We start from the raw sequence: 13245 nt of genomic DNA on the forward strand, positions 1-13245 counted from the left end.
GGAATATGTAATTAAAGTAATTTAAGGAAATATGATGCACAGCGGTCCACTGGGCAAAGGACTTAAGTGGACATTTCTCCAAAGATGATATACAAATAGCCAACAAGAGCGTGAAAAGATACTCAACACTACTAGCAATTAGGACAAGGCAAACCAAAACCACAATCGGATATCACTTCATACCCATTAGGAAGGCTACTATTAAGAAAAAAAAAAGAGATAACAACATGCGTTGGTGAGGATGTAGAGAAACTGGATGCCCTGTGCACTGAGTGGGATTATCAAATTGTGCAGCTATGGAAAACAGTATGGTGATTCCTCAAAAAATTAAGAATAGAATTATCGTATGATCCAGCAATTCCACTTCTCAGTATGTATCCAAAAGAATTGAAAGCAGGATCCAGAAGAGATATTTGCACACCCACGTTCATAGCAGTATTATTCACAGTAGTTAAGAAACCCAAGTGTCCGCGGATGGATGAATGAATAAACAAAATGTGGTACATATGTACAATGGAATTTTATTCAGCCTTAAAAGAAATGTTGACACATGCTACAGCATGGATGAACTTGGAGGACATGATGCTAAGTGAAATAAACCAGTCACAAAAAGACAAATAGTGTATGATTCCGCTTATATGAAGTATCTAGAGTGCTCAACTTCATAGAAAAAGCAGAATGGTGGTTTCCAGGAGCTGGGGGCAAGGGTAAATGGTGAGTTGTGCAATGAGTACAGAATTTTAGTTTTGCAAGATGAAAAAGTTCTGGAGATCAGTAATGTGAATTTATTTAACTCTATTGAACTTTACACTTCAAGATGGCTAAGGTGGTAATTTTATGTTGTGCATTTTTTAGCCACATTTTTTAAAAATTGAAAACAAACCCAGAGATAAAAGCCTTACCTCTGAAGTCAGGTGAGCTAAAGATGAAGGTAAGATTGGCGGTCAGTTCATCGGTTTAAGGGAGTCGTTCCAACTAGCTGGAGAGTGGCTTCTTAGTATTCTTGCACAGCAGATCCGAGTGGCATCCAGACTCAAACGGGCCGTGCTCAGGCCCAACGCTGGCATGATTCTTGAGTCATTAGGAAGGATTCCTTACTGTGGAGACCCCTGTCTTCTGGTCCCCCTGGTTTGGGGAGACTGCAGGTGGGGGTGAACTGGAGGAATAAAGCCACATTGTCCACAGGACATGTGTCCCTAGAACTTCCCAGGAGCAAAGACAATGGTGGAGGGAGACTTAGGGCCAAGCCCACCAGGGTGACCCACAGGGTGGATAATGTCCCTGGGAAGGCAGGGCACCTTGGGCTTCTTGAGAGAGGAGAGGCCGGAGCAGAGTAGAACTACCAAGAACCAGCCGGACCCTGGGGTGGGCACTGGGTCTTTCGCAGACCCTGCTTCCCTGGAGCTCTCTTCTGCAAAAGTGACCAACTGGGCTGGGAGTTTTAACTTGCCCTTGGTAGCCTGAGGCCACTGTGACTGTCATGGGTCAAAAGTGCTATAAAAACCTGATGGGTGTTTGGAATGAAGGTGTACCCGTGGATGGGGAGAGAGGAGCTATTCCTGTTTGGGGATCCTGATGTCTTCACACATCTGCCTGACCCCCACTCCTGAAGCTCCTTGGTCATCATATCATATAAAGGAGGACCTGCAGACCTCTGCCGTGGCCAGAGGGGCTGGGCATGGCCCTCGCTTCACTTTCCCAGAATGAATTCATCATCCTGGCAGTGAAAGAGAAAACAAGAGGTGGGGCGCCTGCTAGGCTGGGCTGGGCTGGCAACAGCGAGCCTGTAGCGACTGTTCTGGAGGAAGCAAAGAAGACCGATGGCCTCAGACAGTGGACATGGACGGCGAACTTGGACTGGGCTGGGCCTCTGCTTTGTCGTTTGAAAGGCTTGGGTCATGCTTCCCTTTCCTCTTGGGAGACATTAACTGGGAGCCTAGGGAGCCAAAGCATCAAGTGGCCTCGTTTCCTCCCTTCAGAGCCAACCTTGCTGGGCTTCTCCGGTCAGATCAGCCCTGGCCCGGGGTCAGCCCGGCGGGGAACGGGTCCACCCTCCGCCAGCGACCTCAGAGCTCCCGGGCACAGCCCGGGGCACAGCCCCGCGCACCTGCCCCGCCCACGCCCGCCCCGCGCACCTGCCGGGTCCGCACCTGCCATTTGCCCGACTGGCCGCGCACCCAGCTGGCCCGCCCCTGCCCGACACGACCGCTGCCCGCCCCTTGCCTTCCTGACCCAGGGGCTCCGCTGGCTGCGGTCGCCTGGGAGCTGCCGCCAGGGCCAGGAGGGGAGCGGCACCTGGAAGATGCGCCCATTGGCTGGTGGTGAGTGCGCCCCCGCCTCGGGGCGAGGGTAGGGGCGGGGAAGGAGGACCCCAGGGGAAGCGTCGCTCCCTAACCCTGCCTGGGACCCGCCACGCTTAGCAAAAGGGGGAGGGCTGGCTCTTGGCGCCGAGGCTGGTCTTAGACCTGGGATCAGGAATGCGGGAAGCGATTCCAGAGGGGGCGAACAGCGGGGATTTCCAGCAGGGTTCCCCGACCCTGTTTCCCCGCGCTCGCCAGGCCTGTTCCCGCCGCCCCAGCCGGGGTGCATGGGATTAGGGAGGAACCTGGAATGTAACACTGTAACATTTTACTTGGAAAGTAGATTGGTGGGGAGCGCAGGCACAGCCCCGCACCCGACCCGGGCTCTCCACGCTTCTCCTTCCGGGGAAGGGTAGGCGCCTGCCCCTGCCCCTGACCTTGCACGCCAGGGAGGGGCTGGCCGCTGCCAGTTGGTAAGGCTGTTTTTATTTTTTCCATTTTTCAAACGACTTGACACTGTGGACGATTTGGAAAAATAGGAAAAAGGAAAGGAGAAACCCATTATTTTGACCAGTCATAGCGTTTCTTGCAGTCTGTCTTAGCTGCGCCTCTGTCCTCTGTCACTTTCCTGTCACAGACCATCTCGGGTCCTGGTGTCCACTGCCCTGGCCTCTGTCACACATGCCCTTTCTAATTGGTTTTGCGGGTCTCCTCCTATAATCTGAAGAATATGGATTCCTCCTGGAGCGACGTAGCCTGGCTGTGTAAAATGGCAGGTTCAGAAGTGGGAAGTTCTCTGGGCCTCTTGGGTAGATCACTTCCTGGTCCTGGATCCCAGGTCCTCTGTAGTGAGGGTGTTGGACTAAACCATCGCCATTCCTGCCAGCACCAGCATTCTGGCTGTGATCACACTCCAGCAAGTTCTAAATGCTCTCTTTTCTGCACCATTCCCAAATGTAGGAAAGCCGCATTTTAAGATTTTTGCCTCGTGTAAAATATTCATATTTTCCTTAAAAACTATAAATGACACTGTTTTCGATAACTTGTGTGGATCGCAGGAGAGATATGTATCTCCTCCCTTAGGGCACCGACTTTCATTATAGCTATTCTGGAAAAGTGTTTTCTATTATTTCTGTATTGTATAATTATTATTTCCTGGTGACTTATGGACAATACTGAATATGATTACATTGCTTTCCCTCAGCCAGGACTTTTTCACATCCGGACCTCATGATTCACTCATGAGCTGTGGGGTCCTTTCGTAGGAAGCTTCGAGATGACACCAGGTTTGTATTTATCCAGGTGTATTTGATTGTGGAGAAGCTGCCCAGGGAACTCAGAGATGCCTCACTTTTGATTTTATGAGCTAAAGATCAGGAGACATTATTGGAGTGGGCCTTGCCCTGGACGCTTCTGTCCAGTGCTGGGTTTGTTTCAGGCAGACGTTCCCAGGAGGGACATTCAGACTGAATGGGAGGAGCAAGTTGAGCTGCCACCATGCCTTCGCCTGCAGGGCCTGGTAGTGGGTATTGTAATGCCTTGAAATGGGCATTGGCCTGTGGACCGTCAAGGCCGGTTACGCTGCACTCCTGCTGTGGTGTTTCAGAGTGGCCCTTCCTAGCCCTTCTGCCAAAAAGGCTCAGTGCACAGGACAGTGATGACAGTGGACACTGAGGCCAGCAGAGCCTGGGATCCCAAAGGCAGTGAGTCCCAAAATATGGACCATCCACCCTCATCTCTCCTGGCCTCTCAAGTACAAAAGGTGTGGGTGTGGCCTTCATGGTGAGGTGATCTGAATACATATTGGTAAGACATCAGTGAAAACAGCTTCCCTGTCCTCATTCAGGTTGAAGGAAATCCTGTCAATAGACCTGGGTCCTGCCCTTTTTAGGTGGCCCTTGGATTGGAGGGAGGGAGAGAGCCCTAAAATCCTCCTACCTGTAACCCAGTGTCATATCCATTTGGTTTCAGTATTACTTTCTTTCTGGCACCTTTTAAATGTTTATTGTTTACAGACAGGGTCTTGCTCTGTAGCCCAGACTGAAATGCAGTGGTATGATCATAGCTCACTGCAGCCTTGAACTTCTAGGTTCACGCAATCCTCCTGCCTCAGCCTCCTGAGTAGCTGAGAGTACAGGCACATGCCACCATGCCCAGCTAATTTTTTAAAACTTTTTGTAGAGATGGTTGCCTATGTTGCCTAGGCTGGTCTTGAACTCCTGGCCTCAAGTTGAACTCCTGGGTTCCTTAGCTTTCCAAAATGCTGAGGTAACAGGTGTAAGCCACTGCACCCAGCTTCTGGCTCTTAAGTGAAGCAGCCAGGACCCTCCTGAGAGCCCTGTGGATCTGAGAGTGGGGATTGGCTGGGACATGTGTACATGCACCCACACACATGCACACAGAGGCAGACACACTAGAGGTGAGTCTCTTAGGAGAAAGTTCACTAGCTTTCCCCCTGTGCTAAGAACGGCCTTTGCTCTAACACTCATCCTGTCTGCTGGGCAGCAAGCACAGTGGAGGAGATTTCCTTGAGCCGATGATGACTTTATTACCTTACAGGGAAAGGCAGGATCCTGGTTTCAAAATCTCAGAAGTGTTCCTGGACTCTGTACTTCCTCCCCCACCTCTGAAGCTGCTGGGTCTCCTCCCATCGGGGCAGGCCCACTGGGGCTCCGCGAGTCATCTTAGTGGAAGCCCTGGGCTCCTAAGCTTTCTTCTTCCCAAGTGTGTCCCAGCTTCAGCGCTGATTCTTCCCTACTGCCTGGTGTCTGAGCCTCTGTCTTGACAGGCTGCCTCGGCTCCTGCCCATCCTGCTTTCATCCCCAGGACTGAGCTCTGATTGCTGGTGTCCAACCCACAGAGAGGCTGTGCCACGGCTCGCCCGGTGCTATGTTGGGGCTGAATTGTGCCTTCCCCCTGCCAACCCCCCAACCCCATTTACATGTTGTAGTCCTAACCCCTGCCCAGTACCTCAGAATGTGACTGGATCTGGAGATAGGGTCGTTAAAGAGCTATTTCAGATATAGTGAGGTCATCAGGGTGAGCCCTGATCCAATCTGACTGGTGTCCTTATAAGAAGAGGAGATGAGGACACACACAGAGGCCCTGTGAGGACACAGGGAGAAGATGCCATCCACAAGCCAAGGAGAGAGGCTCAGAGGAAACTTGATCTTGGACTTCCAGCCTCCAGAATCTTGAGAAAATAAATTTCAATTTCAATTTTTTTTTTAAGAGATGATGTCTCGCTGTCATCCAGGCTGGAGTGCAATATTGCAATCGTAGCTCACTGCAACCTCAAAGTTCTGGGCTCAGGCAATCCTCCTGCCTCGGCCTCCTGTGTATTTGGGACTACAGGTCTGTGCCACCACACCTGACTATTCTTTTTAAAATTTTTTGTAGACATGAGGTCTCATTATGTTGCCCAGGCTGGTCTCAAACTCCTGAGATCAAGCCATCCCTCCACCTTGGCCTCCCAAAGTGCTGGGATTACAGGCGTGAGCCAATGAGCCCAGCCGAAATTTCTATTGTTGAAGCCACCCAGTTGGTGTTAATTTGTTACAGCAGCCTGAGGAAATCATGCTGCCTGCCTGGATTTTGTCTGTCACCTCCTGGCTACTATGTCCTGCCCTCCCTCTAGCGGCTGGGATACTTCCATGACTTTGTGCTAGACCTGAGCACAGGCTGCTGGTTCAGCTCATCACCCATCTTCTGATGATGTCCCGATCCCAGTGCTGGCGGCTGGATCTGCCTCCCACCCAGGAGGTGGTTCGGACTCTAGATCATGGCTTCTCCCAGCCAGCTGCATGCTGCACTCCAGATTGTCCCCAGCCTAGAGGTCATTGGATGCATCCCTCACCCAAAGCACAGATACTCTCTAGTCTTCCTGGGAGTCCTGAAAAGTGTCCCGGAAGAGAGCTCCCTGCCGCACCAGGACCCGCCATGGGCCGCACCAGGACCCACCATGGGCTACCCTTCTTCTTGTGAGGACACTTGGCTTATTTATTCTCCGTTTTCTTCTCTGTCGTGTCCACATGTTTGTTTTTGTTCAGCTGGGGCCACAGTTACCTCTTCCTTCATGTAGCTGCTTGTTACACATTCAAAAGGTAAATAATGTTCCTTTTCAGCCTTCTCCAAGCTAAACAGCAGCTTGTTGCTCAGGATCTCAGGTGTGGCGTGTTGTCTAGAAGAGCCCCTGAACATTGTCTGGTTAGCCAGTTTCCTTCTCCAAATACAACACTTGGATGAAACAGTCCAGCTACGACCCACATGCACAGGATACAGGGCACGGCCTTTTCCTTTGAACGTGTTCTGCTGCTGTCTTAGCCCACTCTGCACTCTGTTCATCCAACAGAATTTTATGGAAAATCAGCGACCCACGCGGTGTTACAGGCATGCTGGGTGGCCCTGGAGGGAAGCATCTGTGGTGTCTGTGTGGGCGCTGTGGCTGGGCTGTGTAGGGGAGAGCACCCTCTAGGCAGAGACCACTCCTGCAGAGGAGTGAGCCCGGGAGTGCAGCACCCGCAGGTGGCTGAGCACAACCGTTGGCGCAGCTGTGGGAGAGGGGCCTGCAAGCCTGCACCTGTCTCATTTTGTTTTCTGTGTCTGGTTTATCTGCTTTGAGATGACCTTCCAGTCCTGAAAACTGCACTGATCACACTGCCTTGGGCCTCTCCCCAGAGGAAACCACCTATGCTTACTAGTCTAACAATCTTAGCAGTTTGGAAATTCGCAATTTAAAAATGGTGTTGAAATATGCACTCAAAAAAGCAAAACAAAACCAAACCCCAAGGCTAACCAGAAACATCGCGTTCCGTCCCCATGGCTCCCTCTGCTGAAGCGCTGGGCCTCCAAGCAATAGCACATGCTGCCTTGGCGCAGCATAGCCGGTGCATGGGCCGGGGACAGCTGCGCTCCTGAGAAAGGAAGGATGATCTCTAGGTGCTGGAAGTCAAGCTGAGGTCCAGAACTGCACCCCGGGTGGGGCCCATTGTCAGGCCCTTCAGACTTGACATTCCCTTCTCTTCCTTTCCTTTTTCCTCCTTTCCTCATTTCCCCTTCACTTCCTTCCTTCTTTCCTCCCTGTCTCTCTCCCTCCTTCCCTCCTTCTCTTACTTCTTAGGACTGTCCCTATTAGCACATATTTAAATGCACTGGGCACATACCCCAGTACCCATCCTACTCAGGGCCTGTGGTTATCCCTGCATCGTAGCAATCTGGATAAGCAAACTACTGAATAAGTTCTGATCTATGCTATATTTAGGGAGCAAACTCTAAAAGCCCTGGCCATGGGTTGCCTATGAAAAGATAGAGAGCCACCCCCCAGGCCTCTAGTGACCCAGGAGGAGATCAATGCCTTTTCCTTGGAAATCGTGCCACTCATGTCAAACAAGAGAAGTAAGATATTGTTGCCAATCAACCAGAAAGATATCTCCACGGACTTTCTGTCACTGGGAACCTTGACTGGCCCAGCAGGCACATCCGTGATGATAGAACAGGTTTGGGGACTTTTTCCCAGTATTATGTGGCCAGGCCTTGATCCAGCAGGAATACGTTGCATGCTTGCTGGGCGTCAGCTACTATTCCCAGTGCTGGTGATATGGAAATAAACAAAACAGACAGAGCTTTACCCCTGAAGATTTCAGTGTAATTGCAGGAGCGTGCTCAAATCCAGTTGTGTCTCACAAAGGGAATGAGGCGCTTTTGTTTTTTCAGGTTCATGTTGGGCATGCTGGCTCACAAGGTGCTTGATTAGCTGCTTTGACATAAACGTTCAAGGACGCACTTAAGACCTAAACCAACAGCAAATACAACTTGCCCTGGAAAGCATTCCTGTCTTGTTTGTATTCTCTGATACTGTCTACTTCAAAGGTCCTGACACCGCCTCCCACCCTGGGAGCCTCCTCCCAGGAGCACAGTGCCTATAGCGCAGTCCCCTGACACTGGGCCGGGATGAAAAGCCACAGGGGGGATGGGGAGAGCCAAGGGCCAGGGCCGCCACCAAGTCGTTCACAGCAGCTGCTTGGTGTCCTCTCTGCAGGCCTGCTCAAGGTGGTATTCGTGGTCTTCGCCTCCTTGTGTGCCTGGTATTCGGGGTACCTGCTCGCAGAGCTCATTCCAGATGCACCCCTGTCCAGTGCTGCCTATAGCATCCGCAGCCTCGGGGAGAGGCCTGTCCTCAAAGGTGAGTGCCATGCTTGGGGCAGACGGCTGCCTTCATGGCTTGTGTGCAGAGGGAGGAGTGGTGGTTTCTGTCCCAGCTGGAGGCTGGGGGGCCCTGACGGCTTTATATCAGGAAGGAGGAGGAGAGAAGCATTTTGCAGTTACTCATTTAGGTCCCACGCCATTCCAAGGCACGTGCCGCTGCTGACCCCATGTGAGACTAGAACAGTGTGGCTTCTGGTTACCAGCACAAACCTGCAGCCAGACCTTGAACTGTGCTCTTTCCGCCCAGATCTTGGCTTCCTCCCCTGGGAAGCACAGGAGGGTCCAGGTTCTGAGATCCAGAATCATTTTAAGGTTTCTATCGGACTGAAGAGCTGTTGGAAAATCTTCTGTAAAGTCTTGGGAAGCAAAAGCGAGTAATTGAGTAGATGTGAAAGAAAGGGCAGACATTGTATGTCGGTGGACAGACGCCCTCAACCATCGGCTTAGGAAAGGCCCAGCTCTCTGTAGGGCGGCTGCTTTCTGTCCTTCCCCACAATCAAGGTGGGTTTTCTGAGAGCCTGCTGTGTGCTGGGCATGTCCAGGAGCTAAGGAGAGACGGAGGACAAGCACACGAGGTCCCCGCCCCTTTGGCACTGATACCCTAGTGAGGGGAGGTGACAGCTTAATGCATGAACAAATGAGATTCGAGAGAGGATGGGTGGGGAAAGCCTCTGAGAAGGAGGTGACAATTGAGAAGCATCTCAGTGAAGCAAGGGAGTGGGCCATGCTCGGTTCTGAGGGCTGTGTGCCAGTTTGGGAGCATCGTGACTTAGTCCACCCAGATTACTGTAAGAGAACACCATAGACTGGGGGCCTTATAAACAACGCATTTATTTCTGACAGTGTTGGAGGCTGGGAAGTTCAAGATCAAGGTACCCGCAGATTTCATGTCTGGTGGGGACCTGCATTCTGCTTCATAGATGGCTCCTTCTGGCAAACGAGGTCTCTGAAGCTCCTTTTATAAGGGCACTACTCCCATTCCTGAAGGCTTCATCTGCCAAAGGCCCCACCTCCTAACACCAGCACTCTGGGGATTAGGTTCCAACATATGAATTTTGGGGGGACACATTCAGTCCATAGCACATGAGTTGCAAACTGGGGGCCCAGAGACAGACCTGTCAGAGACAAGATTTGTCTAAAAGCAAAACACATAAAATATGGACAAGTATTTCAAAATCAAGAGATCTCCCATAAAACTCCATGTTAGAGCATCTCTTGAAACAGTAGAAGCTCTGATACCCCAGGCCCTCATTCCTGCAAGGCCATGATCAGCCACAGCTGGGCAGGCTGTGGTTACACAAGGGCGAGAGTATGGCCAGGACCAAAGGGATTCATCCAGTGGCCAGTAAAGTCACAGGAACAGGGAAGAAACAAGGAAAACAAGGTCCTTGTGCTTTATACATAGATTATCTATAAGTCGCACTGATCACTATGTTCTTTACTTCCTGGTTTCAATCTTATTTTACAATACACATTCTGGGATAGACTGAATTATCGCCGAAGGAAATGCCTACTGTGAAAGTCCATTTATTTATTAATTCAGCAGGTATATTCAGTAACAGCATCCCTTTCTGGGCCGTGGTCTGAGTGCACGTGTTTTAAGGTTCATCCTTTACTTCTAAGAACCTCAGAGTCTACTAGAGAAGAACTTAAAAGCCAAATCATAATGTTAGGAAACTGAACAAAGAGACTTAATGTGCAGCGTATGTTGAACAAAAATATGCATTTGGGGCCTGGCGCAGTGGCTCACACCTATAATCGCAGCACTTTGGGAGGCCGAGGCAGGCACATCACCTGAGGTCAAGAGTTCCAGACCAGCTTGGCCAACGTGGTGAAACCCTGTCTCTACTAAAAATACAAAAATTAGCTGGACATGGTTGCAGGTGCCCGTAATCCCAGCTACTCGGGAGGCTGAGGCAAGAGAATAGCTTGAACCCAGTAGATGGAGGTTGCAGTCAGCCAAGATTGCGCCACTGCATTCCAGCCTGAGTGGCAGAGACTCCTTCTCAAAAACAAAAACAAAAAGAAAACAAAACAAAAAACATATATATGCATTTGGAATACAACTCCAATTGGGAAGGGGTGAAAGAAGCATTTGGGTGCCAAATGCACACCCAGCCATACTACCTTCACTGTACTCAGAGGCACCTAATAAATCATTAGCATTGATTAGCAGAGAAACATTCTTTGATGGCTCCTGGTCTTTGGTTTTTGCGGACTGGACTTTTAATCTCCTATAGAACAATGAGGTAGTTGAAATGGTCAAAATGCCATATGCAAACAGCCACCTTCTTTGTTTGCCTGGTCTATATTGTCAGGATCTTATTTCATGACTCAATATTTCTAGTGACTTTGCATGGATCTCCTACCCTCTGCAATAATCTTCCTCATTTATAGGAGTTAAAATGAGATCATAGTTCCCAAATCAGGAAGTATTTTTAAAAGACGGATTCCTGGACCCCACTCTGGGAAATTCAAAGCTCCCTAGGTCCAGGGTGGAAGCCAAGAACCTGTATTTATTTTAATTTGTTTTAAAACTTGGCTTCATACAGAGCCAAATTTGATCATCCTGGAACTAAATGGTCACTATGGTTTCTTTTAAATCTAAGGTTCTTTGTGATTTGTATCTAAATTTCATAAAACCTCCTCTCCACCCTTCCAAGTCCCAGTCTACATATTCCTGTGGTTACAGCATATCTGGGGAAAGCCACCAGGAGAGTCCGGACGCAAGGCTGTGCGAGCTCTATAGCTAGGTTCTCATTGCTGTCGCTACTTTCAGAGCTGGGTGAAGCAGCTATTGTATTATAAACCAGGAGCTGCTCGTAAGGATGAGGAACCAGGTGGATTTTCCTCAGCAAGAGAATAATTTCTCAGACTGAAACTGATAGCAGAAGGCTGACTGCATCCTAGGGAATGGTGTTGCTGCTGGAGGCTTTCAGTCTTAAACAAACCAGCTTTTCATGAAGCATAAGAAACAGGAGACTAAATAGAAGGTCCGCCGTTCTCCCTGGCTAGGACACTGGCTTCTACGTAAGCCACATGAACTTTACCTTTTGATTGTTTGGGGGAAGGAATTTCAGGAAAAGCACTGAAGACCTAGATGTGGTTCTCCAGGCAGGGTTTGGAAAGAGCTGTGTTTTCCCAGGAGCTGTGTCCACCCTCCAACCCCACACTGAGTTAGGAACATGGTCTTCTTTCTTCATTCACGTGGTGACACATTGTGCTTCTGGGAAACGGATGCGGGACTCAGAAAGCTACTGACTCTTTTTTTAAATGACACATGGGTTCCCTGCCCACTCCCAGGCCCTATGAGGAAACACTAATGCCCATCTGTGTGTCACCCTTAGTCACTAAAGCCACATACTCCCTGGAGGATATGAGGCACATCAAACACCTCCCTTCTGGAAAGCCCTCCTGCGCATGTCCACACGAAACAGGACTCTCACTTTGCAGAGCGCCAGGGGCTGCAAGTCTAGAAGCTGGGGAGGAGGCCATGCTCATGGCTGACGGGCTGCCAGGCCCTGGCGTGGGGACCTGCTCGTTCTGCTGCCGATCCCGTAGGGGAAGTCCCTGGGGAGAGCATCCCTATGGGATCCCCACAATGGCCCCGCTGGAGACTCCAGCACCAGCCCTTTGGGTGAGTGTCCTGGGTCCAAGGGTGGGAGTGCTGGGCAGGCCTGTGTAGTAGGCCTGTGCACCCTGAGCCCCAGCCCCTGAGGCAGGAGGAGGAACAGGAACAAGTTAGGCTAGAACCCAGCCCACTGTTCTGCACTTGGGGCCCTTTTCCCCCAAGCTCCTCCTTTCCCTTCACCTAAGTTTAGCAGCTGCTGCCTCTGCCTTGGGAACCTGTCATGGGATTGAGGCCAGGCCTGGTGCCCTTTGATCATTGCGAAGGCTCCCAGTGCCTGTTGGTGCCAGAGCCATGGAAAGCCAGAAAACAAAGAATGAGGATGTCAGGTGGGAGGAAGGCCCGGGTGCCCTGTGGCCCTTCAGCCTCCCAGGGTGCTTTTAAAAGAAATATTTCATGCATCTGAAATAAACTTTACCTGGAAAACATTTACTGCTAGTTTTAGAATGAAAAATGTATTTTTAGGTCAAAACTGTTATTCGATATGTTTGCAGTCACAGCCCTTAGCTAAATCACAAACCACGGATTCTTTTACAAATCTTTCCACCATTTCTGGAAAGAAGTACTCCTTGGCTTTGTTATTCTCTCCTCCCTTATTAATTAAAGGTTTAACTTTGAATTTAGGCTTAACTTCTCTGTGCTTCCTGTATTGCTTTTGAGGCTTATTGACCAGAACGTGTGACTTGCACAGGAGCCAGAATCATCCCAAAGGTTAGTAGAGGTTGGAGAAATACGAGGACCAGATATTTACACCAGTTTAGTTGCAAAGAGACCCTGCCTTATGCACCTTGCATTCCCATTTCCATTTGTCTTAAGATATTTTTTAATTTCCTTTTAATTTATTCTCTGACCCATTGGTTGTTCGGGAACATGTTGTTAAATGTCTGCATATTTGTAGATTTCCTGAAATTACTCTTGTGATTAATTTCTAGTTTCATACCCTCATGGTGGGGATCTTCTCTTTGCCTCGTTTGTGGAGTCTTCAGACCATTTGCTCACTTGTAATAGTTCAGCTGGCTTTACCACAAAGTAAAACTACCTTTTCTATCTTCCCTTGCTACCTCTTGTGCTAAGCTGCTGCCATACTGTTGTCCGAATGACCACACCCTCCAG

At 49.9% G+C, this 13245-nt stretch overlaps 1 protein-coding gene across 2 annotated transcripts in view; it reads left to right on the top strand.

Moving 5' to 3' along the window:
- Positions 1–2185: 2185 nt before the first annotated feature.
- FAM3B (FAM3 metabolism regulating signaling molecule B) overlaps positions 2186–13245 on the top strand; it is a 42023-nt gene continuing 30963 nt past the window's right edge. Inside the window, exons 1-2 of one of the 2 annotated variants that reach the window (XM_003823907.5) lie at positions 2186–2321; positions 8338–8481. In XM_003823907.5, the coding sequence (XP_003823955.1) occupies positions 2303–2321; positions 8338–8481 (163 nt within the window). In that variant the 5' untranslated portion in view covers positions 2186–2302. The remainder of the gene's footprint in view (positions 2322–8337; positions 8482–13245) is intronic. The other variant, XM_057300928.2, reaches the window with a different exon arrangement.

The sequence above is a fragment of the Pan paniscus genome, chromosome 22 (genome assembly GCF_029289425.2).
Source record: "Pan paniscus chromosome 22, NHGRI_mPanPan1-v2.0_pri, whole genome shotgun sequence".
NCBI classification, from domain to species: Eukaryota; Metazoa; Chordata; class Mammalia; order Primates; family Hominidae; genus Pan; species Pan paniscus.